The following is a 24,418-nucleotide window of genomic DNA, read 5'->3' as shown; positions in this document are numbered from 1 at the left end:
TAATTTTTTGTTGTGGGGCAAGTGAAAATTTGAATCACTGGCCCGACTGGGGAATCAATTTGTCTGATAGCATTATTATTATTATTATTGTTATTATTATTATTATTATTTTATTATTATTCAAGATTTCTATAGATATATTGTTATCGTGAATTATTTTGGTCATGATAATCACAGTGAAAGATCTGATATGGTGACAGCTCTGGTTCAGGTGAAACACAAAACTTCCCTCTTTTCAGCTGCAGATACACATTTTGAGGCAATGATCACACTTTTGAAAGGTTGGTCTGTTTGCTCAAGCATTACAAGATAAGTTGATTTACACCAAACATTTGTGATTTAAAAAACCCTCTTCACTGTAACCTGTGTCTGTTGTCTGGTTTGTAGTTTGTTTGGTTTATTTAACTGTTAGTTTTACTTTCTTTTGCAGGATAATAATTAGGGCTGTCAAAATAACGCCTTAATTTCGATTAATTAATCTGAGAAAAAATAACGCGTTAAAAAAATAACGCAGATTAATCCATTTCGTATTGACCTTTGAACCTGGAACCGTTCTAGCCACCATTCGACTGTAAAATGAAGGAGGGAGACGACTGCTGCGCTGATGGACAGAACAAGCAGAGCTCCTCCATCGTGCGCGCAAGAAAGTAAGCACCGTCTTTGCACTCTCTCTACCTCACACATAATATCTAAATCAACTGACACAATGCTAAAAGTTCGTAAGACCGAATCCATGTTTCACGAGGCGCATTCGGAGAATGTTTTTCCTGAATAACTGCTGGGTGTGAGTAGTGCTCAAAAGAACGTCACGTCATCTTCTCTGACAGGCGCCCTGCACGTGCAGCTGACATAAACCACACTTTCAGTAAACAAAAAGAAAATCCTATCCAGTGGTGAAGTGTTTTCTGTGTTGACTAATCTTTTGCGATATCCTAATAACAGTCGCGATTCGCACGCAACGCGTCAACGTCCGCTAATGTCCGATTCGCGACCTAATGACTCATTTGAACAGATTCATTTGAATGAATCATGACAACAACTGATCTGTCCACACGGGTCTATAATGAATAATTTACTCGAACAACTCTGAAATGAGAACACAAGTGTGCTTACCCCATTTAGCAAGAGTGGTTAGTAAAATTAGCCTTAATAATCCACAATATTTTCAGGTTATTTAAATGACAATGTGTAGTAAATTAGGCCTACCTATAAAATCAGTTAATTTAGACTGGAGTGAGGTGAAACCAGAACAAAGCAAGTTGTTGTTAGCTAGGTGCATTCAATTGTATATGGTAGAAAATTATATTATTAGTTAATATAACTTCTAAATGCTACTTTTTAATATTTTTCAAGTTTAGCAAAAAAGCATCTTCTCTTACAAAGCTATAAAATCACTTTTTTTTTTTTTTGCAAAGAGGGCAAGAAGGAATTATTACAGTGAGAGTGACGGGTACTTTATTGTCAGTATCGGGCTCGCAGATCACGTGTGTAGGGCACTTTTTACTGTTTGTGTGGATGACCATGTCTATCACCACCGAAGACCATTTTTGACCCAGGAAAACCCTGCATTGATTCATTTTAATTGAAATATTTAATACTTTCACAGCAAAAATTATGTATGCGATTAATTTAGATTAATTAATCACAGAGTGTGTAATTAATTAGATTAAAATTTTTAATCGATTGATAATATATTTAGATCTAAATTTTCTTTTTTTCAGGTAGACTCCTCACTCCTTCCTTCTACTGCCGGCAGGATCTGACGGTTCAAGCAGGAATCTGTCACTGAACCACCGGATGGGGTTTACGCCAGAAGATATTTAGTATGAACTATCTACATATTAATCCTTATTCACTTCGAGTCTTTATGATAGAGATGATCTTACTCTAGTTCCTCCAGTTTACAGTGAGGATTCTCCAGTACAGCAGAAAACAGCTTCACTCCCAAGGTGAGAGAGACAATGAGAAAAAATGAATCAATTTAAAGATGAATAAAGCCAGTTTCCTCTGAAATCTTCTTCTTCATTTGCCGCTGAACACAATATTCAGAAACTGAAACTCTGACATCAAATTCTACTACAGATTTATAATAGTGAATAAGAATAATTGATATGACATCTATAGCTCTCCTATCAACACACTGATGTGAGAATCACCCAAATACATTTTCAGTAACACTTTCTATGAAGCCTGTGTTTATAATGCATTACAATGATATTCTTAATGCATTATAATACATGCATAATGCCTTATAAACAACCTTATAATATGCTGCATCATCTTATAAATAATCATAATAATAATAACAATATGATAAAATACTTGGCTATTTGTGGTTATAACTTTTAAGAGTATGATGCATTATAACACCAGATGAAGCCTGCATTCATAATGCATCATAAGGGTAATCTTAATGCATCATAATGCACACATAATGCCTTATAAAAACGTATAATGTTGCATCATCTAATGAATATTCATAACAGTAATAATACTTAACTCTCTGTGGCAGGGGCGGAGCCAGGGGGTGGCCAGGGGTGGCCGTGGCCACCCCTTTGGCTGCTCATAACCGCTGTTTCTGTATCCTTTTTTTTGTTGACAAGAATTGCGTTTATTTAAATGCAGAACCGTCTCTTTAAGACCACAAAAAAACCCCCCCCAAAAAAAAAAAAAAAATGGGAGACTATTCAGACGCGCACTTCAGCTTCACCTCAGCGCCAGGCGCAAGTCAAACACGCGCGGAAATGATACAGGTGCCGAATGAGCTTCAGCAGAACAAGTGAACGGCGCACATTGTATATAGCTTACGTTAATGTTTCTCAACTGGTGGGTTGCAAGACGCGCACTTTTCAATCACGCGCAAATACGGCGCGCTGTAGGTATATTAGGCTACTCACTATAAATAAAGCGCAAAAGAAACTACGAGCATGCAATGTAGTTCTGTCGTCTATTAGCTAAGTCATGAAATAACCAAAAAGGCGATTAAAGCTGCATTAGAACTGTGCATGCATGTACGTAGGCCTATTTGAGATATATGCGTCACATGTCTCTGGACTAAAATATTCTGCTATGCCAGATCACAATATAAGGCACAAACTGATATGTAAGTTTTTAATGCATAAATAAATGTGAGAACTGTGCATTTGTTTTAGAAGATGATAATTTTGCAATCATTTATAAAGTACAAACAAAAGTTATCACTTTTAAATGCATAAAATAATTAATTTTACATTCTGGCATTTATGTGCTGTAGACTTCCGCATCAGCAAATACAAATTCAAAAGAGAACACATTTTTTGTCTTTGTACTGAGTTTAATTTAGGTATCATAGAACTGTTGCAATTATTTATTTTGACAATATGGAAAGTTTGAAATTTAGTGTTTACTTTTTGGTTAATTTTTGAAACAGAATAATCTTTGAAGTACAGTATGTAGGTATCTGCATGTCTCATCCATGGATATGCAACAATGGAGAACAAGTTATTAGGGGTTTTGAGAACCAGAACAAGCTGACTGAACAAGTTGAAATTTAGCTATAGCTTGAGCCACTTTACGCAAAAGAAAGAAAAGAAAAATTCTCAATTAATTAAGTGCAAATGAACTGTACTCAGTTGTGTTGTAGGCACAGTTCAGTACTTTATAGTCAGACTCATTTTTATGTTGAAATTATGAAGATTTCTGTGCCACCCCAGACTGGTTGCCGGCCCCTGCCTGGCCACCCCTATGAAAAAATCCTGGCTCCGCCACTGCTCTGTGGTAAGAGTATGATTATTTATAACACACAATGAACATAATTTTATCCACTTAAGTTTCATATTTTAGTTTCCCAAGTCTCATATCTTCACATTGTTTCCTGAAGATCTGCACAGTATAATACTGCATCTTATGAGTGTAATTTTACTGCTTAAAGTGACTTGAGCGACGCCTACTGAACAGGAGAGCGTGTGCTGCATCGATTGAGATATTGTCATGCCACAGCTTGAAAGTTTGGATAATTCAGACGAGGAGACGACACATGTATCTCACATCACCACACGCATGTGTCATGCTGCTTTAATGAGAAGAAGGAAGAGAGGAAATTGTTGAATAAAGTCATTATTTTTGTTTTTGCCGCACAAAGTATTCTCGTCGCTTCATAACATTAAGGCTGAACCACTGTAGTCACATGACTGTTTTAAATATGTCTTTATACCTTTCTGGGCATTGAAAGTGTAAATTAACCTGCTGTCAATGGAGGCCTCACTGAGCCATCGGATTTCATCAAAAACATCTTAATTTGTGTTCTGAAGATGAACGAAGGTCTTACAGGTGTTTATTCAGCATTGTCTTCTCTTCCGGGTCTGTTGTCAATCCACGTTCACAACTTCGCAGTGACGCTGCTGACATGTCTAAGGATTTCAACACAGAGGAAGACTTGCATTTTTTTGCTCAGCCATATTTATTTGATCCCGAATACACGGACGAAGAACTAAGAGCGGTGGGTGGAAGAAGCTCCTTCACTGCGGAGTCGTGAATCCGGATTGACAACAGACCCGGAAGAGAATACAATGCTGAATAAAGTCGTAGTTTTTGATATTTTTGGACCAAAATGTATTTTCGATGCTTCAAAAACTTCTAACTAACCCACTGATGTCACATGGACTACTTTGATGATGTTTTTATTAGCTTTCTGGACATGGACAGTATACCGTACCTACACTTTCAATGGAGGGACAGAAAGCTCTCGGACTAAATCTAAAATATCCTAAACTGTGTTCCGAAGATGAACGAAGGTCTTACGGGTTTGGAACGACATGAGGGTGAGTCATTAATGACGTAATTTTCATTTTTGGGTGAACTAACCCTTTAAGTAATTAAATTGATTTTGATCAAAGTCATCACAGCTAAAACTTTAGTTTATGGTCTAATTCTCACTATTAAAGTTGCTAATTAGAATGCATATTACTAGGATATCGGCTGTTTATCAGTACTTATAAAGCACATAACCTTATTCTGCATGACCATATTCTACATCCCTTAATCTTAATATCTTAACTTATCCAATAGCTTACTAACTATTAACAAGCAGTAATTAGAAGTTTACTGAGGCAAAAGTTGTAGTTAATAGTTAGTTAATAGTGAGAACTGAATCCTAAACTAAAGTGTGACCTCATCACAACATCAGTTGATGAACAAAATAAGCTACAGAAGATCAGAGTTTGCTCAATCACGTGACGCTGCACAAGCACAGAAAAACATACAGCGGGTGAGAGCGCTAAATACAGAGGGAAGAAGAAAATCTCCCAACATTGTTTCTTTTGGATATAAACACTTTGAAATAGATAATATTTATCAAAGGAGATTTGCAGCATAAAAACTGTCAAGGGATATCGATCGGACACGACCATCACAACCAACTTCAAAAAGGAAAGCATGTAAGCTAACCTGTTCGTTAGTTAATTTGACTAAATCTAGAGAGAAAAAATGGTCAAAACAGCATGTCTTTATACAAAACTATTTTTCAACTGTAGCTTAAGGTTGTCAGTATATTAAAATGATAATTAATGATGGCACGTTTTATTTTAAATCATTGTGCTTTAATGTAAAATATTGGTTTACCAATTGAACATAGTGGTGTTTTAGAGGTAAAAAATTATATAAATACTGTTCAGTTTCTCAGACAAACCGATCGTTTCGTGTCTTAGGACATCAATGTGTCATCACAAGCTGCAGGGTTTTATTTGGATTTGTCTATGCATTTGTCTATTTTTTGACTCTTATAAATTGTGATACCATTAACACCCATGATACGGCTGACAGACGGCAATGGTTGGAGTTAAAAATCATCATTTGTGTTCTACTGAAGAAACAAAGTCACCTACATCTTGGATGCACTGGGGGTAAGCAGATAAACATCAAATTTTCATTTTTGGGTGAACTATCCCTTTAAGACAAATTGCAAATAAAAATAAGTGTTGTCATTTCAAATTCCTCAACTGAACTGAGTTAATTTGTTTTATTTGTTCTTATTTAATGTTTATTCGTCTTTTTTGTAAATTCAGTTCAGTTTGAAATCAAGTTTGAAATCAATCTTTCTTGCGCTGCATGTAAGCTATTGCAACAAAGTTACTCTATTGTAAAGACAAATACACAGAGTGAACAAATGTTTAAGTGAGATTATATGATATTTAATCAATGTTTAAATATGTAAACAAAAGCCTAAATTAAAATCTGTTCATCATATAAAGTGGACGTGTCTCTTCAGAAGACTTGAATTAAACCGCTCCATTCAAATGGATTACTGTTACAATGAGTCTTGTGCTTTTTGAAGCTTGAAAATAATGATGGCCTTGACAAAATGTACAAAAATTGAGAAATTAAAATATCTATATGGCAGTATACAGTATGTTGCGGTTTTCCCCACGGTATTGAAAATTATACTGAATATTGATATTTTTCAAGGTATCGTATTGAAGTTAGAAACTCCAGTATCATGATCACTAATTCAAAAAGGTAAATCTTTGCTATTTTCTACACAGATCTATGATTTGACTGAATATATATTAGTACAGTAATTCATTAAATATCGCCAGCTAAAAAGTAACCAGTAACTAGTACTCTGAGGAGTTTTTGAGAAGAGACTTTGTAACTTTTGACACCAGTAATTTTACTTGTAATTGAGTATTCAGCAATGTAACAGCACTTGTATTTAAGTACAGATTTTCAGTTCTGACAGAAGGAAGTTATTTCAAACTGGTATGCGATGGTGTGATTCTTCAATAAATTAATGAATTAATTAAAGATCAATTTGACTGATAGCATTTTTTTTTTCAAGATTTCTATAGATATCGAAATATTTTGTTATCGTGATTTATTTTGGTCACATTATTCATGTAAAAATGATTCAGGTGAACCACACAAAACTTCCCTCTTTTCAGTTGCAGATACACATTATGAGGCAATGATCACACTTTTGAAAGGTTGGTCTGTTTGCTCAAGCATTACAAGATAAGTTGATTTACACCAAACATTTGTGATTTAAAAAATCACACCCTCTTCACTGTAACCTGTGTCTGTTGTCTGGTTTGTAGTTTGTTCAGTTTATTTAACTGTTAGTTTTACTTTCTTTTGGAGGATAATAATATATTTAGATCTAAATTTTATTTTTTTCAGGTAGACTCCTCACTCCTTCCTTCTACTGCCGGCAGGATCTGACGGTTCAAGCAGGAATCTGTCACTGAACCGCCGGATGGGGTTTACGCCAAAGGATATTTTGTATAGACTATCTACATATTAATCCTTATTCACTTCAAGTCTTTATGATAGAGATGATCTTACCACAGTGTCTCCAGTTTACAGTGAGGATTCTCCAGTACAGCAGAAATCATCTCCACTCCTGAGTCTCCTAGTTTATTCCCAGACAGAATCAGTTCTCTCAGGTGTGAGGGGTTTGATCTCAGAGCTGAAGCCAGAGCAGCGCAACCTTCATCTGTGACACTACAATACATCATCCTGTAGAGAACAATGACACACTCTTCACTCTCTCAGAAGCCCATATATGTTTTAAAGATAACTAATAAAGCATCTCTGTATGATATAATGTAGCTAATATTCATATAATCATGTTCACACTAACAGAGTTATAGATGGAGACAGAAAATATAATGTGAATTTAATGAGATTCTTCTTCAGTTATCACAAATTAACATTCTTCGTTTTGCTTCTTTCTGCACCTTTTTTCATCATCATGTTTATTGATAGAGTTTATTTGTTTTTGTACTATTTATTATTTCATTAGTTTAGTTTTGGTCTCACTATGAACTATTTAAAAATATGTCTCTCTGAGCACCAGATCATGTGACTATCAGAGAAATGATCTTACCCCAGATCCTCCAGTTTACAGTGAGGATTCTCCAGTACAGCAGAAAACAGCTTCACTGTCGAGTCTCCTAGATCATTCCAAGTCAGATCCAGTTGTCTCAGGTGTGAGGGGTTTGATCTCAGAGCTGAAGCCAAAGCAGCACAACCTTCATCTGTGACATCACAAAAACTCAACCTGTAGAGAACAATGACACACTCTTCACTCTCTCAGATCAGATCCTCCAACAGAGACTTCATTATTAAAAAGAAAAAACAAAAGCACAAATCCCCATGTTTGATTTTAGTTTTACTATGTGTGTGTGTGTGTGTGTGTGTTTGTGTGTGTGTGTCTGTGTGTGTTTGAGTGAGAGGGAAACTAATATTAAAACTGATATAACAAATTATGTTAACAAATTATCACATTAAATAATATGGAAAGATGATCACAGAAAAAAAGATGGATGTGATGATCATTAAGGATGAATTCATGTTCTTCAGGTATCAAAGTCCTGACTGTGAGAGTTTGTATTTACAGTTTTTTTTTCAATTTCTAACATACTTTTATTCAATCTGTATCACAGTTTCAAATCTCTAAACACATTTAGCAGAACGTCCGTCTGTTGTGACCTTACCATTAACACAATTCATGTCGTTTTCACACAAAATGCAGTCAATTAACATGTTTCTGAAAGGTTTAAATTTTCTCTTCATACAAGTTTACCCCATACCAAAATCATGGATCTTTCTGATCTTATTTACAAATGCTGAAACACAGCATCACAGAAATGAAGACCGAATGTTTCACTCTTTAAATATAGTATAAACCTCTACTTCTGTAACAACAGCAGCTCAAAAGTATTGAAAAAAAACCCACATAAAACAAATACTGAAACAATTGATAAGCATTTTTAATTAGCAGATCACTGAAATATTGAGAAATAGCAGATTTTACACTTGCTAAAACACATTTCTTGAAACCACTTATTTTCTCAAAACATTAAACACAAACACAAATCTTCCAACTAATTTCACAAAACCTCTGACTCTTATGGCAAAATCAAACAAAGCTTTCAGATCGTACACACGTTAGGCAATATATAAACACTACAGATCATTCATTAGACACTACCAAAGCCACTGCAACCTTTAGCCAAAAGCGTAACGGCTAATGCTAATGCTCCGTGCCCGGCGGTACGAATGGAAGGAAACCAGAGGCTGTTTTTTGAATGGAAGTCAATGGATGAGAGGCTTCACTGTGCTGATTAAACAGCTTTTGTGGGGAAATAATCATTTAATTAATTGACAGCCTGTTCTCCAGCATATTTTACACTAAACAATACTTTCAATGGGAACTATATGTAGATTTTAGCTTGATAAAAATGTATTTTAACCCTCTACCGCATAGTGTTGCCATATGGCAACATACACTTTGTGTTCATTTCCTTGCCACTGTCTCTTTAAGAGAACATTCTCGTTTTTTTTGTTGGTAAGAGAAGACCTTAGTTTAGCCAATGATGTGCTTTGGTTAAGTCACATGACATGCAATTTTTTTCTGTGGCACGATTTTCTGACAGACTGCCGTCTTGTATGTAGTTGCTGAAAGCAAATTAAAACTTCAGTAACAAACAAGAACCCGCCCATGTCACGTTCACAAAAAAATTGTTAACATCTCAGGTAAGTTATGATAACATATTCACTACTCAAATTTTTTTTTAATGAAATTAGTTTTTGGTAAATCGATAAAATGTCTGTGTTGCCATATGGCAACACTGTGCAATAACGGAATGACATTATTATAATAGGTTAGCTAGCGAGGAAAGGCCAGCTGCAGTCTGTTAAGCTGTAACAATAACAACATTAATGCTAGTGATATAATGTTGAATAGTCGTATGTTAAGGACTGCCATGGCATTTATATTATGGATTAAATCAACATCAGAGACCTGCCACCACAGCCAGTATACTGGCCCAGACCAACCACTGGCCTACCATGGTGTCTCAAAAAGGCAGGTGCAAGTGGCTGTAAGTGTATTGTTAGGGTAAAGTGCACCAAATGTGATGTGTACCTGTGTCTCACCTCTGAAAAAAAAAGCTTTTTAAAGTTTCGTAAAGAAAAAAGGTGAAGTTTCAAGGATTATGGGGGGTCCATGTTCATAACCTTCCTCTCATAAGATTGCGTAATGTTGAATTTTCATGAACTGCAATGTTTTTGGTTTCATGTCAATGTTTTATGATACATGATGATACGTATTATATTTGTTTTTAACTGTCTACATTTGCAATTTAAATAATATTCAAAGAATATAAAGCATTATTCAGCAAAAGAGAATGGAATAAATAAAAGCACAAGATGTTGGAAAATAAGTATAAGGTGTTGTTTATATTTACTGCTAAAGCTTATAATAGCACCAATTGATTCAATACAAACAACATTTTTGAGGAAAAATATTAACTATATACACTTACTCTTATTCTAATTTATTTCCACTATTATATGTTGTTGCCATATGGCAACATATCATAAAGTACCTTAAAATAATATTTTTTTCCAATTTTTTTTTTTTACAGCACTTCAAGTTAAGCCATTCTAAGATAAGAAAAAGAGTCAAATTTATTTATTTATTTTTTTTAATAAATTTATCATAATACGTGCAGTAGAGGGTTAAGAGAAGGCAGATTAGGGAATATTGTGACTGATGTCACTGCCATGATAGGCTGAGAGGAGCCGCTCGTGATTACAGTTTTTCAAACTGCTTACACACAAAATCTTTTCATGTCACACGATTTTTGAAACTTGACACTCAAACAGCAGAACCACACACCAAATCTGCAAAACCACACACTAATTCTTGGCCTTTGACTCATTTTTCAATTTCATAAAACACTTTTTGCAAAACACAACACACAATTCTCTATGTAAGAGAATCTAACAGGAAGTATCTTGATTTCCTTTTTCAAACTCAACCAATCAAAATGCCACACTAATTCATCAGTGCCTCACACTAACTCCTTACATGCACAAACACTTATTGCTTTACTTAACACCAACCAGTCATGGCTTTAGAATAGGCCTATAATTAGGCCAAAGGTCAAGTTATGGGTTTTGAACAACGTTTCTGTTGTATACTTGCTTCCACATTGATCATTTCTAAACCCTATTGAGGATTTTTTTTTCTCCACATGGTGCTGGAAAGTCCATGATCATTGCCCTATGTCAAAATAACACTTCTCCAGGCAATGGAGGAGGCATGTGGAAGACACCGACCCTGCTTCCATTCCACAGGCATAATGGTTTTATACTGTACAAACTGTATATTATATCCCCCTACACTAACCCTACCACTAGACCTACCCATGACAGAAAACATTCTGCTATTTTAGATGTTCATAAATACAGTGACCGGGAGGGGACATGTTCGGTTCACTTAGTTTTGTCGTGGCCATGACATATAAACTCGTGGGAACGTGATAGTAACTCGTGGCCACAAGATCGTTTTGTCGAGGTAATGACATCCTTATGTCGTGGTCACGTGATGTAAATTTGTGGCCTCGAGATCATATGGTGAGGGAACGATATATTTTTCTCGTGGCCACAAGTTAAATGTGTAAACAACCTGCGCTACCATAGCAACCTGGAATTAAGAATGATAAAATAAGGGCGGAATTAAGAAATTAATGCTGTCTATATAGTCAACATCGCGCTCAATGTAATAAGCTATAAATAGCCTATTGCGCACAATGTTGCCACTATAGCATTCAAATTAAGTTTGTTATTATCAATTTGATAAACTTCATTTAATGATAAAAGAATATGTAAGAACATTAAATAATAAAGGCCTAGAAGAAAACATTTATCCATCCCATCTCACAGCCTTTTAATCTGATCGTGTCTTTATTATAATTATTATTATTATTATTAATATGCCTATTAATATTAGTTCAGAGTTTCAATGTCAATGATTGTAATTACCTCGACAAACTATACATCATTAACAAGATCTCAGACTCAAGCTTCAGTATTTGACCTTTATTTTATTCTGAAAAACTTATTGTGCCAGTTATGTCTTAATTTGTGTCAGGAGTTATGAAAATTAAAAACAGATTAAATGCCTTTAATATGAATTATGAGCATAAGCAGCATCCATTCAGAAAAATACTCCTGTCCTTTTCTTTATTAAAATGGTTGACAAAACAACGTCTCTCAGGGCTTTTAGTTCACATTTGGAGAAATGTTGATAGATCATCATATGTTTACGTCAAATTTCTAAAGAGAGGAGTAATATTTACAGGGTGGTATTTGCAAGCAGAAAAACTGAATCGAGGACTCTATACTCTAGCGAGGAAACGGATCTGCTCGTGCGCGAGGTTAAAGCCAGCAGACCATCTACAGGAAAAGCTGGATTCCACCAAAGCACTTCCATCTTTATGCACACAGTAATAATCTCTTTCATTGTAATCCTTTTATTTTTAATATTTGGCATGTTTGTGTGCTGCTGCGCGTCCCTGTGTGTGTAATAATCAGAGTGTACATGCAGGTTTCAGTTGGTCAATGGCTCAGTCTATTTCATTTGCCTCAAAATAGTAACGTGCCATCAATGCCCCTGAACACACCTCGTTTTCAGATCAGCACAACCACAAATCGCACAAATGCATTCGCTATTTACACAACGTGGCGCAGGCTGTGAAAATGATAAATACATCAGGCTTGTGCCGTGCCGGGTGTATCATATATCATGTGACATTCCAGGAAATCTCTTAACATAAACAGTACTCCCAGAGATCACTATAACATGCAGATAGAAATGTTTTGGAGACAATAAACACATGATTGCAACAATATATGGTTTATCTAGAGCTGTTCAATGATTAATCACGATTAATCTCATCCAAAAGAAAAGTTAGTGTACATAATATGTGTGTACTGTGTATATTTATTTTGTATATATAAACACATACACATACATGTATATATTTAAGAAATATTTACATGTATATAATTTAAATTTTATATATATATATATATAATTTTTTTTTATATATATATTTTTATATTGTTCTTAAATATATACATGTATATATATAAATACAAAACAAATATACACACTACACACACATATTATCTAAACAAACTTTTATTTTGGATGAGATTAATAATTGGCTACCAGGTTGAAAAAAAAAAAATCATTTTTGAGTGAACTAGCCCTTTAAATTGATGAATGTTAATTTGAATGAATGAATGTAATAATAGGTTTCCTTGCATTTTATTCCATTTTAATTGAATTATTGAAATTGCAAAATTCACAGTGACAGTTTCATATGAGAGTCACGTATGATCTTACTGTAGCTTCTCCAGTTTACAGTGAGGATTCTCCAGTACAGCAGAAATCATCTTCACTCCCGAGTCTCCTAGATTATTCCTAGTCAGATTCAGTTCTCTCAGGTGTGAGGGGTTTGATCTCAGAGCTGAAGCCAGAGCAGCACAACCTTCATCTGTGACACCACAATCACCCAACCTGTAGAGAACAATGACACACTCTTCACTCTCTCAGAAGCCCATATATGTTTTAAAGATAACTAATAAAGCATCTCTGTATGATATAATGTAGATAATATTCATCTAATCATGTTCACACTAACAGTGGTATAGATGGAGACAGACAATATAATGTGAATTTAATGAGATTCCGGTAACGCTTTAGATTACAGCCCGGAAAGTACTGCGTAATTACAACAAATTTACAGCATAACTTTCGATAATTATAGTGTAACTATACAGTAAATATGTGTAAGTATAGGGGAACAGTATTTAAAGTCTTGGGAATAAAGGGGTAACAACCAGGAAAATAACAAATTATTTATACTATAAATATTTTATAACTAAGGGGTACTTATGATAGGGGTACTGTTATGATAAAAGAAAATACTGTAAATTCAAATAGTATTCCTTACTATAAAAACACTAGTATGTTTACTTGATTTTAACCAAAATGTTGACTTTACTACAAATTTGTAATTGTTGCTGAAATTTTAGACCAGATAGTTCCCATAACTAATGTAATTTGAGTAAAATTACAAAAAATTTTCAAGACATGCCAAGACATCCCTCCACACAGTGCAGAATTACACGGACTGAGGATTTAACATTATGTTTGCAGAGTGGATCTACTTCGGTGAAATAAAAGTAAAAGCTATTCTCGCTGTCTATTAATGGCTTGTTTACTCAGAAAACCCAAGTTAAGATCAATTAGTTTGATGTTGATTTTCCTAAAAAGTTTTTTTTTTTTTTTTTTTTACTTACCATGGTGATTCATGTTCCCTTTGGTTGGGCACTTGGAACTTTGTTAAAGATTTTATAATTCTCTCCATTTTGGTGCAGCCATGCATCAAGAAATCATTGTTTGTGATTTCAAAGGAAGAGAAGTAATACAAAAAATAACTTTTAAGAGATGATCTGGGGGGTATTGCACAAAAGCAAGATAAGGGATTAAGCTGGGATTTTCCAGTTATCCTGGCTGAATTTAGCCCTGACTCGGTTGCATGAAGGGAGGCTAAATTAATCTACATTAAGTTACTATGGAGATTTACACTTTGCAGCTAGCCTGTCGGAGCAGGCTAACTGTCAGGCTAAGCTGAGCTCCTCTAACACTGACCAATAGGAACGCAATGATATTACAACTGACTCTCTCACATACAATTATTTGACTTTATTAACACACATATATATATATATATAGTGTGTGTGTGTGTATATTATGTGTATATTATTATGTGTGTATATTTTATATATATATATATAACACATTTACTAAATTGTGCTAAATAAAAATAAGAAGAATACAAGAGGATTACCAAATCATTGTTTTAAGTGTGAAAATATAGCAAAAGTAACACAGAAATTCAAAATCAATAAACCTGTGACAAGGCCCCTGAAACAATCAGGCCTTCATTTGTAAGCTTTCATTAAGTGATGAGTGATTTTTTGCTAGACAAAGAGCAGGAGAAATACCAAGTGAGTGTTTCAGAGCCAGCAAAAGCTATGAAAAGAGTGACAGAGTAAGATGCAGCCTGCAGAAGTGGCATGCATGGTTGTTGTCCACACTGAAACTACCCACTGTAGTCAAAGCACAATAAAGTCAGCTAGCCTTTTCCAAGGCCCATATTTAATCTATACTCTGGTCTCATATATATATATATATATATATATATATATATATATATATATATATATATATATATATATATATATAGGTTTTCCTTTCTTACTGGCTAAATGTTTTGTGCCCAATATTTAATTAGATTGTTTTAAAATATATGAATACATTTCTCTCTGGTTTTGTTTGGCAGTAGTACTCTTTATGGTTTTTAGAAGAGCAGAAATTAAAATCACAAAATTAAAAATTAAAATTAATATGCACAGACTAAATTTTAATTGGGAAGATGAATCTAAACTCAGTAATTGTCCCAAAGTATATTGATTTACCCCATTACAATAGTCCATTTACAGTTACTATCATAAAAATACTCTTACTTGTAGGTTTGAAAGTGTACATAAGGCACATTTAATGTCCAACATCAAATATTTTAGCGAAATGTATATTTTAGAATTAGTGCGCTTCTATTGCGTCCCGTCTGTTTAGCGCGCATGCGCGCAGCAGCGCTCGTTCACTGTGAAGTTTAGCCTCAAAATGGAAATATTTGCATTGACTTTCTAACATTTACAGATGGAAAGTAAGTTATGCACTAAGGAAAACACCATGTCTCAAACGCATAAAATAGCACAAAATGTATGCCGTTTCCTATGGTGGATCGATTTGATCCATGATCGACCTCTAGGGCTGCTTAAGAAAAGTGTGCACGCTAAATTATCTTGACTAGGTGAATCTGGATCAAATTAGCAGGACTGCGTGAACTTCAATTACCTTTTATGAAACCGTTTTAGCCCAAACTCATTTGTTAGGTTAATTCAAGTCAGGTTTTGGAGTTTAATCCTCGCTTTTCTTAGCATCTTTTATGAAACAGCCCTCTGATTTCTAACTGAATGTTGTTTAGTTAGATGTTTAATTTTTGTATTCAGTAGTAATGTTTTAAAATGTTTGTGCTAACACTATGTTATCAACATCTTGTTAAACTTTTAATTGAGTATCTGTAACAGTAGCTTACAGCTGACCACGCTTGAGCCACACACAGATCTCAACATTCAGCATGCAAACCACAACAATGGTGACAATAAAATTTTATTTAAAGTAAATTAAGTACTCTCTACAGTTCTTCTTTTAGTTAGTAGTACTCTCGTGTAAGTGAACTATACTAACAAAGCTTTTGTCAGTACAACATACTATTCTTCTTTCACTTTACTTGAAGAAAATGTGGAAACCGATTGCACATAGTTTTTTAAGTCTACGTAGCATAAAATGACAGATTAAAGCCATGTTGAGAATAATAGTATTTAAGATGTTTGCAGAACACAATATAACACTGTTAGTTAAATGGAATTTCTCGTGTAATCTTACTACTGAATCTTAAGTAAGATTAGTAAATATTCTAGAGTATGTTAACTAGAATTGACATTAAACTAACTTGATATGTATTACTTAATTTACTTGGGAAGAGTTAGATTTCTTTACTTTTAATAGATTATTAACTTAACTTCAGTTTTCCCTTTAAGTTTGCGTTGCAAAAATAAGGCAATCGGTTTCCAAACTTTTTTTAAGTAAACTGAACTTGTTAGAATTTACAGTGTAGCCTACACCCGGAAATGTGCTTGTTTACTCATCTTTTACCCTCATGCCATTTGAGATGTACGACTTTCCTTCTTAAGATGAACATAAAAAGGTTTTTAGGAAAAAATAAATCATCTGGGAACGCAATCATCAGCAAACTCATGTGTTCCTAAAAGTCGAAGCATCAAACAGCACAAACAGTAATAACTACAGTAATCCATACGACCCCAATGGATGAATCAATGTCTTCTGTAGTGAAACGATACGTAATTGTAAGAAAAATACCAAATATTTTAATATTTTTAAAACTTTCGACCAACTGTCTTCTGCACGTGCATGCGAGGGTTGAGAGTTCATGCGTGACGTAACTTGAAGCGTGACGTAAGCGTGCCGAGAAACTCGTCGGACAAGGGGTTTCAAGATGGCGCCCTAAATACATGATGTAAGGAGAACCGCTGAATTTAAAGTGTTATATTAAAGTAAAGCGACAGTTTAATTATCACATAGTCAAACAGTGTTGGCTATTAATTGTCTAAACAACTTCTGGATTACTAAATGACGACCTTTGATCGTAAAAGGGAGAGAAATCAAACAAAAACGAAGTCTAAATCAACCATCACGTCAGATGTTAGCATGGAGGAAAATGTCCATGACTATATATCGGCCGAGAAAGATTTTACCCCTATACCTGTCACCCCCAGCAAATCACCTGTGCCAAAGAAAGGTAAATCGGATCAGTTACCTACCTCAGTCGCAGTAATGGAGACTTCTGACATAGTGCTACAACTCTCGCAACTCATTAACTCCAGATCTGATGTGCTGGAGAAACTGATCTCTGATAATACCCTGCGAATTGAGGGTCTCAAGAAAACCATTGACTTTGCGTGTGCTGAGATAAAGGACGTTAAGGAGAAATCTGCAATTCTTGAGAAGCGCATCACTAACGATGAGGCGCGCCTGGGCTCAGCTGAGTTGCGCATAGCAGAGTTGGAGAGTTATTCACGTAGATGGAATCTCCGCTTATTCGGAGTACCGGAGGCAGATAAACAAGATGTGCGACAAGAAGCTATCTGCATATGTCAAGCTGTGCTGTCCTGCCAGAGAAGGCCAAACTCCCTAGTTTCATTGACAGAGACAGGCACGCACAGCGCTTTATATCACAAATATGCAGTGTTTTCAACCACATAATGTTTATTTTAGGTTTCGGTCATTTAAATACACTTGAGTACAAACAAAACGATACATGTAGAGTTATTAAAATACACAATGATGTCTATAGAAGCGGCAATAACAATCCTTTATAATTAGATGACACGTTTTATTCATATCAGATACACAATGTGTAATAGCTTTAAAGTTTACTCTGTTCTTCCCCAGTTCAGCGGCTCAATTACTTTCATGTATTTCAGGAGAAGTGGGTGAATTCATGTGTTGTAAATCCAACAGATTCGATTCTCTGTGCAGCACAAACTAACATGGCGGTGCCCATCGCGAGTAGCTCAACTAATACAATCGTTATAAAGGTGCTTAAACAGCAAAACATCCACTTGCACATATTTGACAATCGCAATATCACATATTTCATGCTATAGTTAACAAATAGATTTACAATCTCTTTATGAACTCTTTTAGTTCTGTAGCTGTCTATGGAGGGACAGAAATTGCTTAGATTTCATTAAAAATGTTTTCAAATATATAAAGAGTCTTATGGGTTTGGAACAACATGACTGTGAGTAAATTGGGTGAACTAACCCTTCAACACTGTTGCTGCAAACCCTCACCCACCACCCTAATAACTGTTTTAGCATTTGCGGGAAAGGGAAGATAATGTTCTCCATTTTAAACAGGTGCTGCAGCTAAATCATCTGTTGCTTTAAATGCTTGAGCTCTTTATTTCTGATTGGCTTCTAATGTTTTTGTTCATCAGTTGGAAAAATAAGTTCCCCAAAAGTGATTCCAATGATATTGTTCCTCTTGTGTCATTATTGTTACAGTTATGGTACAGTTATCACTATTGTCTAAGAATGAAAGTGAGAATTATGCTAATTTGATGGTTGTAGTCAGTGGCATAACTTAGTAATGACGGGCCCCAGTGCACGCTATTCCGATGGGCCGCCTGCGGCACAGTTATGAAACACATACAAACACACGCGCTCGTCTAGAAAGGAACCCTATAGCTATATAAGCAAATTTGTGTCTAATCTACTAAATTTAGACCAACTAAAATCAATATCTTATCAATTAATTAAGTATGCCTAATTAAGATGTAATGTATTCTAATTAATGTATTCAAGAAATGTATTAAAAAAGAAAGACGCAGTGTTTCACAACAAAAGCCTTACTTTATGACTATTTACACCAACATTAGCTAGCTTGATCCTGAGGCTAGACTACCTGCTACATGATGGCAGCGGTGTAGTTGGTGAAACATGCTGAACTGATAACGACAATGTACAAATATTGCAGATGGGAAGGGACTTGGGCTGAGACAAAATTTCATCTGAGTTTAAAACATCCGAATATAACTTTTTAAAAGAAAAAAAAAAAAAAAACTTCAGGAGGTTTTGGCTGAGTTTACAGTAAAAACACTAGATTTTGTTGGTGTTTTTTTTTTTTTTTTAATTCTGGGAATTTTATCCATTCTCAGACAAAATAAATGTAAAATTGGCACTTTAAATGAGCAAAACTGAAACTTCAAATTGTCCTGTTTAAAATGATATATGGCACTTGATGCTGACTGCTAGAATGGGTTAGAAACCCAGAGAAAAGTGCAGGCGAGTCAGGAGCCCCAAAAATGCTCTAGGTCTTTAAAGGTTAAACCTGGAAAAAAGTTAAACTTTCTCCAGTTTTCTCCTACAATTAAAATAAATGGACTGTGTTAATACTGACTGAATGTGTTTTTCAGTGTGACTATCAGTACGAGAGCAACACGACGCATGTGTGTTGTTGATGCGAGACCAGATGTTGATGTGAGAATGTGTTGGAGATTAATATTTTGTAAATTAAGTGGTAAATAATGTTGTTTTTTTGCACAAACAATGCACTCGTGACACTTCATAAAACTGAGGTTAAACCACTGCAGTCACGTGGATTACTTTAATGATGTCTTGACTGTTTTTCTGGTGATTGGAAGTGGTAGTTGTGTAGCTGTCAATGGAGGGACAGAAATCTCTCGGATTTCATCATAAAGATCTTCATTTGTGCTTCAAAGATGAATGAAAGAAACAACATCAGGGTGAGTAATTAACCTCTTCAGCTTCATCTGGACCGTCGATGCGCTGAAACACTGTTAATATTAGTTCAGAGTTTTAATGTAAATGATTGTAATTACCTTTTAAACTATACATCATTAACAAGATCTCAGACTCAAGCTTCAGTATTTGACCTTTATTTTATTCTGAAAAACTTATAGTGCCAGTTATGTCTTAATTTGTGTCAGCAGTTATGAAAATTAAAAACAGATTCAATGCCTTTAATGTGAATTATGAGCATCAGCAGCACCCATTCAGAAAAATACTCCTGTACGGTCCTTATGAAAATGGTTGACAAAACAACGTCTCTCAGGGCTTTTAGTTCACATTTGGAGAAATATTGATAGATCATCATATGTTTACGTCAAATTTCTAAAGAGAGGAGTAATATTTACAGGGCAGTATTTGCAAGCAGAAAAACTGAATCGAGGACTCTATACTCTAGCGAGGAAACGGATCTGCTCGTGCGCGAGGTTAAAGCCAGCAGACCATCTACAGGAAAAGCTGGATTCCACCAAAGCATTTTCATCTTTATGCACGCAATAATAAGCTCTTGCATTGTAATCCTTTTATTTTTAATATTTGGCATGTTTGTGTGCTGCTGCGTGTCCCTGTGTGTGTAATAATGAGAGTGTACACACAGGTTTCAGTTGGTCAATGGCTCAGTCTATTTCATTTGCCTCAAAATAGTAACGTACCAACAATGCGCCTGAACACACCTCGTTTCTGGATGGGCAAACCCACAAATCGCACAAATGCATTCGCTATTTACACAACGTGGCGCAGGATGTGAAAATGATAAATACAGCAGGCTGAAACTAGCAAAAAACACTCGCGCCGGGTGTATCATATATCATGTGACATTCCAGGAAATTTCTTAACATGAACAATTCTTCCAGAGATCACTATAACATGCAGATAGAAACGTTTTGGAGACAATAAACACATGATTGCAACAATATATGGTTTATCTAGATGTTCAACGATTAATCACGATTAATCTCATCCAAAAGAAAAGTTAGTGTACATAATATGTGTGTACTGTGTATATTTATTTTGTATATTTAAACACATACACATACATGTATATATTTAAAAAATATTTACATTTATATAATTTAAATTATATATATATATATATATATATAGTTCTTAAATATATACATGTATATATATAAATACAAAACAAATATACACACTACACACACATATTATCTAAACAAACTTTTATTTTGGATGAGATTAATCGTGATTTATTGGCTACCAGGTTGAAAAAAAAATTTTTTTTGAGTGAACTAACCCTTTAAATTGATTAATGGTAATTTGAATGAATGAATGTAAAAATAGGTTTCCCTGCATTTTATTCCATTTTAATTGAATTACTGAAATTGCAAAATTCACAGTGACAGTTTCATATGAGAGTCACGTATGATCTTACCTCAGTGTCTCCAGTTTACAGTGAGGATTCTCCAGTACAGCAGAAATCATCTTCACTCCCGAGTCTCCTAGATTATTCCTAGTCAGATCCAGTTTTCTCAGGTGTGAGGGGTTTGATCTCAGAGCTGAAGCCAGAGCATCACAACCTTCATCTGTGACACCACAATAACTCAACCTGTAGAGAACAATGACACACTCTTCACTCTCTCAGAAGCCCATATATGTTTTAAAGATAACTAATAAAGCATCTCTGTATGATATAATGTAGATAATATTCATCTAATCATGTTCACACTAACAGTGTATAGATGGAGACAGACAATATAATGTGAATTTAATGAGATTCTGGTAACGCTTTAGATTACAGCCCGGAAAGTACTGCGTAATTACAACAAATTTACAGCATAACTTTCAATAATTATAGTGTAACTATACGGTAAGTATGTGTAAGTATAGGGGAACAGTATTTAAAGTCTTGGGAATAAAGGGGTAACAACCAGGAAAATAACAAATTATTTATACTGTAAATATTTTATAACTAAGGGGTACTTACACTGTTATGATAGACAACAATCTTACATTTGGGAGCAATTTAGCGAGAAAGTGCACTGATTAAGTTGTTTCAAGGCAAGTAGAAAGAACTATTGCAATCTTTTTTAATACATGGGGAAATATGCTTTTGTTTCATGTAGTTTCAGGGTAAATATGACATTACGGGCCGTAAATTAAAGTGGAGCTTGTTACCCTCTTATTTCATGTAGTTACAAGATAAGTAATTAAAAAAAAAAAAAAAAACGCAAACAGTCATATCACTTGGAAACCTTTATTTGAAAAACAACTTATTTCAAAACAGATTTACAGTTACAACACTTCTTATTAGTTTCTCTTGCTTGGCTTCCTCCTCCTCTTGTTCCTCTTCTTCTTTCCTTCCACCGATGAATCTTAAGAGTAAATCCTATTTGCTATTCTGTATTATAAGAAAACACAGTAGCCTACACCCGGAAATGTGCTTGTTTACTCATCTTTTACCCTAATGCCATTTGAGATGTATGACTTTCCTTCTTAAGATGAACACAAAAAGGTTTTTAGGAAAAAATAAATCATCTGGGAACGCTTTATATTGCAAACTCACGTATTCCTAAAAGTCAAAGCATCAAACAGCACATACAGCAATAACTACAGTAATCCATACGACCCCAATGGATGAATCGATGTCTTCTGTAGTGAAACGATATGTAATTGTAAGAAAATACCAAATATTTTAATATTTTTAAAACTTTCGACCAATCGTCTTCTGCGCGTGCATGCGAGGGTTGAGAGTTCATGCGTGACATAACTTGAAGCGTGACGTAAGCGTGCCGAGAAACTCACGCAGATGTTGGATGCTGTCAGTTTTTCTTTTTTTTATTATTAATGCTCACAACAAAATACACAGAATAACAGATATTGATAATGAGAAACAAACAAGACAGAATAACAGAGACGTCAGTTCTCACGTGAGTTTCACATGAATCTCTCGCGAGAACGTCATGAAAGCTTCACGTTGCTCATTTCAATGTGCTTCGAATGCGAAGTCGACTCTCATGCAGGCAGTGGTGATAGTTGGTCAGAAGCGAAAAGATGAATAGCCTCAACCATGAGAACATTTGTGGGTGTACTCTATTTTCTTATAATGCAGAATAGCAATGGGATTCCTTCTTAAGATTCATCAGCTGAGAAACAAGAGAAGCCAAGCGAGAAACAACAACAACAAAAAAAAGGACAAACTTGTTACATTCTCTCAGGACTTTAGAATTTAAAATGAAAAATTGATTTAAAAAAATTTGTTTCAGATTGTTTGCATTTTATTAATTACTTACCCTGTAACTACATGAAATAAGAGGGTAACAAGCTCCAATTTAGCCCGTAATGTCATACTAACCCTGTAACTACATGAAACAAAAGCATATTTCCCCATGTATTAAAAAAGATTGCAATTGTTCTTTCTACTTGCCTTGAAACAACTTAATCAGTGCACTTTCTTGCTAAATTGCTCCCAAACATAAGATTGTTGTCTATCATAACAGTGTAAGTACCCCTTAGTTATAAAATATTTACAGTATAAATAATTTATTATGTTCCTGGTTGTTACCCCTTTATTCCCAAGAATTCCCCTATACTTACACGTATTTACTGTATAGTTACACTATAATTATTGAAAGTTACTCTGTAAATTATTTGTAATTACGCAGTACTTTCCGGGCTGTAATCTAAAGCGTTACCGAGAATCCTCTTCAGTTATCACAAATTAACATTCTTCATTTTGCTTCTTTCTGCACCTCCTTTTTCATCATCATGTTTATTGATAGAGTTTATTTGTTTTTGTGCTATTTATTATTTCATTAGTTTAGTTTTGGTCTCACTATGAACTATTTAAAAATATGTCTCTCTGAGCACCAGATCATGTGACTATCAGGGGAAATGATCTTACCCCAGATCCTCCAGTTTACAGTGAGGATTCTCCAGTCCAGCAGAAAACAGTTTCACTCCCGAGACTCCTAGTTTATTCTTAGTCAGATCCAGTTTTCTCAGGTGTGAGGGGTTTGATCTCAGAGCTGAAGCCAGAGCAGCCCAACCTTCATCTGTGACACCACAATCCATCAACCTGTAGAGAACAATGACACACTCTTCACTCTCTCAGATCAAAACTTACAGGGCCACATTTCCCAAAAGCATCATAAACCTTGTAGAAACAATTGTATGAATCATCCTAAAATTACAGTCTGTTTCCCAAAACCAGGAGTGTGTTTGTGTAAATGTAATTAGGGAAGCGCGGGACACAAACTAACGTTGAGTTAATTATAACACACATGGTTTAAATACTTCCACACATGATGAAAATTAGCATATTTACTAGATGCCATATTGGCAAAATATAGAGAAAACAATGGTCCAAAATTCAGAAATCTTTGGAAGATATCACTGAACATTTATTTAACAATAGCAAAAGTAAGTGTTCATTTTTCATCTATATATTTGTTTTTTATTTAAAATGAGACAAATCTGATATTATTTTAATCTCCAATCTGTTCGTCCAATCTGTTCCTTTAATGTTTCACTAACTAGCAGAAGACACTAACCAGGTTTAAATTCCAGTTGCACAGATAGGGTTTGTTGTAACACTGCGTTACAA

At 34.8% G+C, this 24,418-nt stretch overlaps 1 protein-coding gene across 9 annotated transcripts in view; it reads right to left on the bottom strand.

Moving 5' to 3' along the window:
- The window catches only part of LOC125268076 (NACHT, LRR and PYD domains-containing protein 12-like), a 58,586-nt gene that overhangs the window by 7,610 nt on the left and 26,558 nt on the right, over positions 1-24,418 (bottom strand). For 8 of the 9 annotated variants that reach the window (XM_048190170.1, XM_048190169.1, XM_048190168.1 and 5 more), the window contains 5 exons: positions 23,717-23,890; positions 21,248-21,421; positions 13,178-13,351; positions 7,862-8,035; positions 7,318-7,491 (listed from right to left, as the gene is read on the bottom strand). In XM_048190170.1, coding sequence (XP_048046127.1) covers positions 7,318-7,491; positions 7,862-8,035; positions 13,178-13,351; positions 21,248-21,421; positions 23,717-23,890 — 870 coding nt within the window. The remainder of the gene's footprint in view (positions 1-7,317; positions 7,492-7,861; positions 8,036-13,177; positions 13,352-21,247; positions 21,422-23,716; positions 23,891-24,418) is intronic. The other variant, XM_048190176.1, reaches the window with a different exon arrangement.

Source organism: Megalobrama amblycephala, linkage group LG5 (assembly GCF_018812025.1).
Source record: "Megalobrama amblycephala isolate DHTTF-2021 linkage group LG5, ASM1881202v1, whole genome shotgun sequence".
NCBI classification, from domain to species: Eukaryota; Metazoa; Chordata; class Actinopteri; order Cypriniformes; family Xenocyprididae; genus Megalobrama; species Megalobrama amblycephala.
Note: the sequence above shows the minus strand (reverse complement) of the source record. Positions and strands in the feature narration are given on the sequence as shown.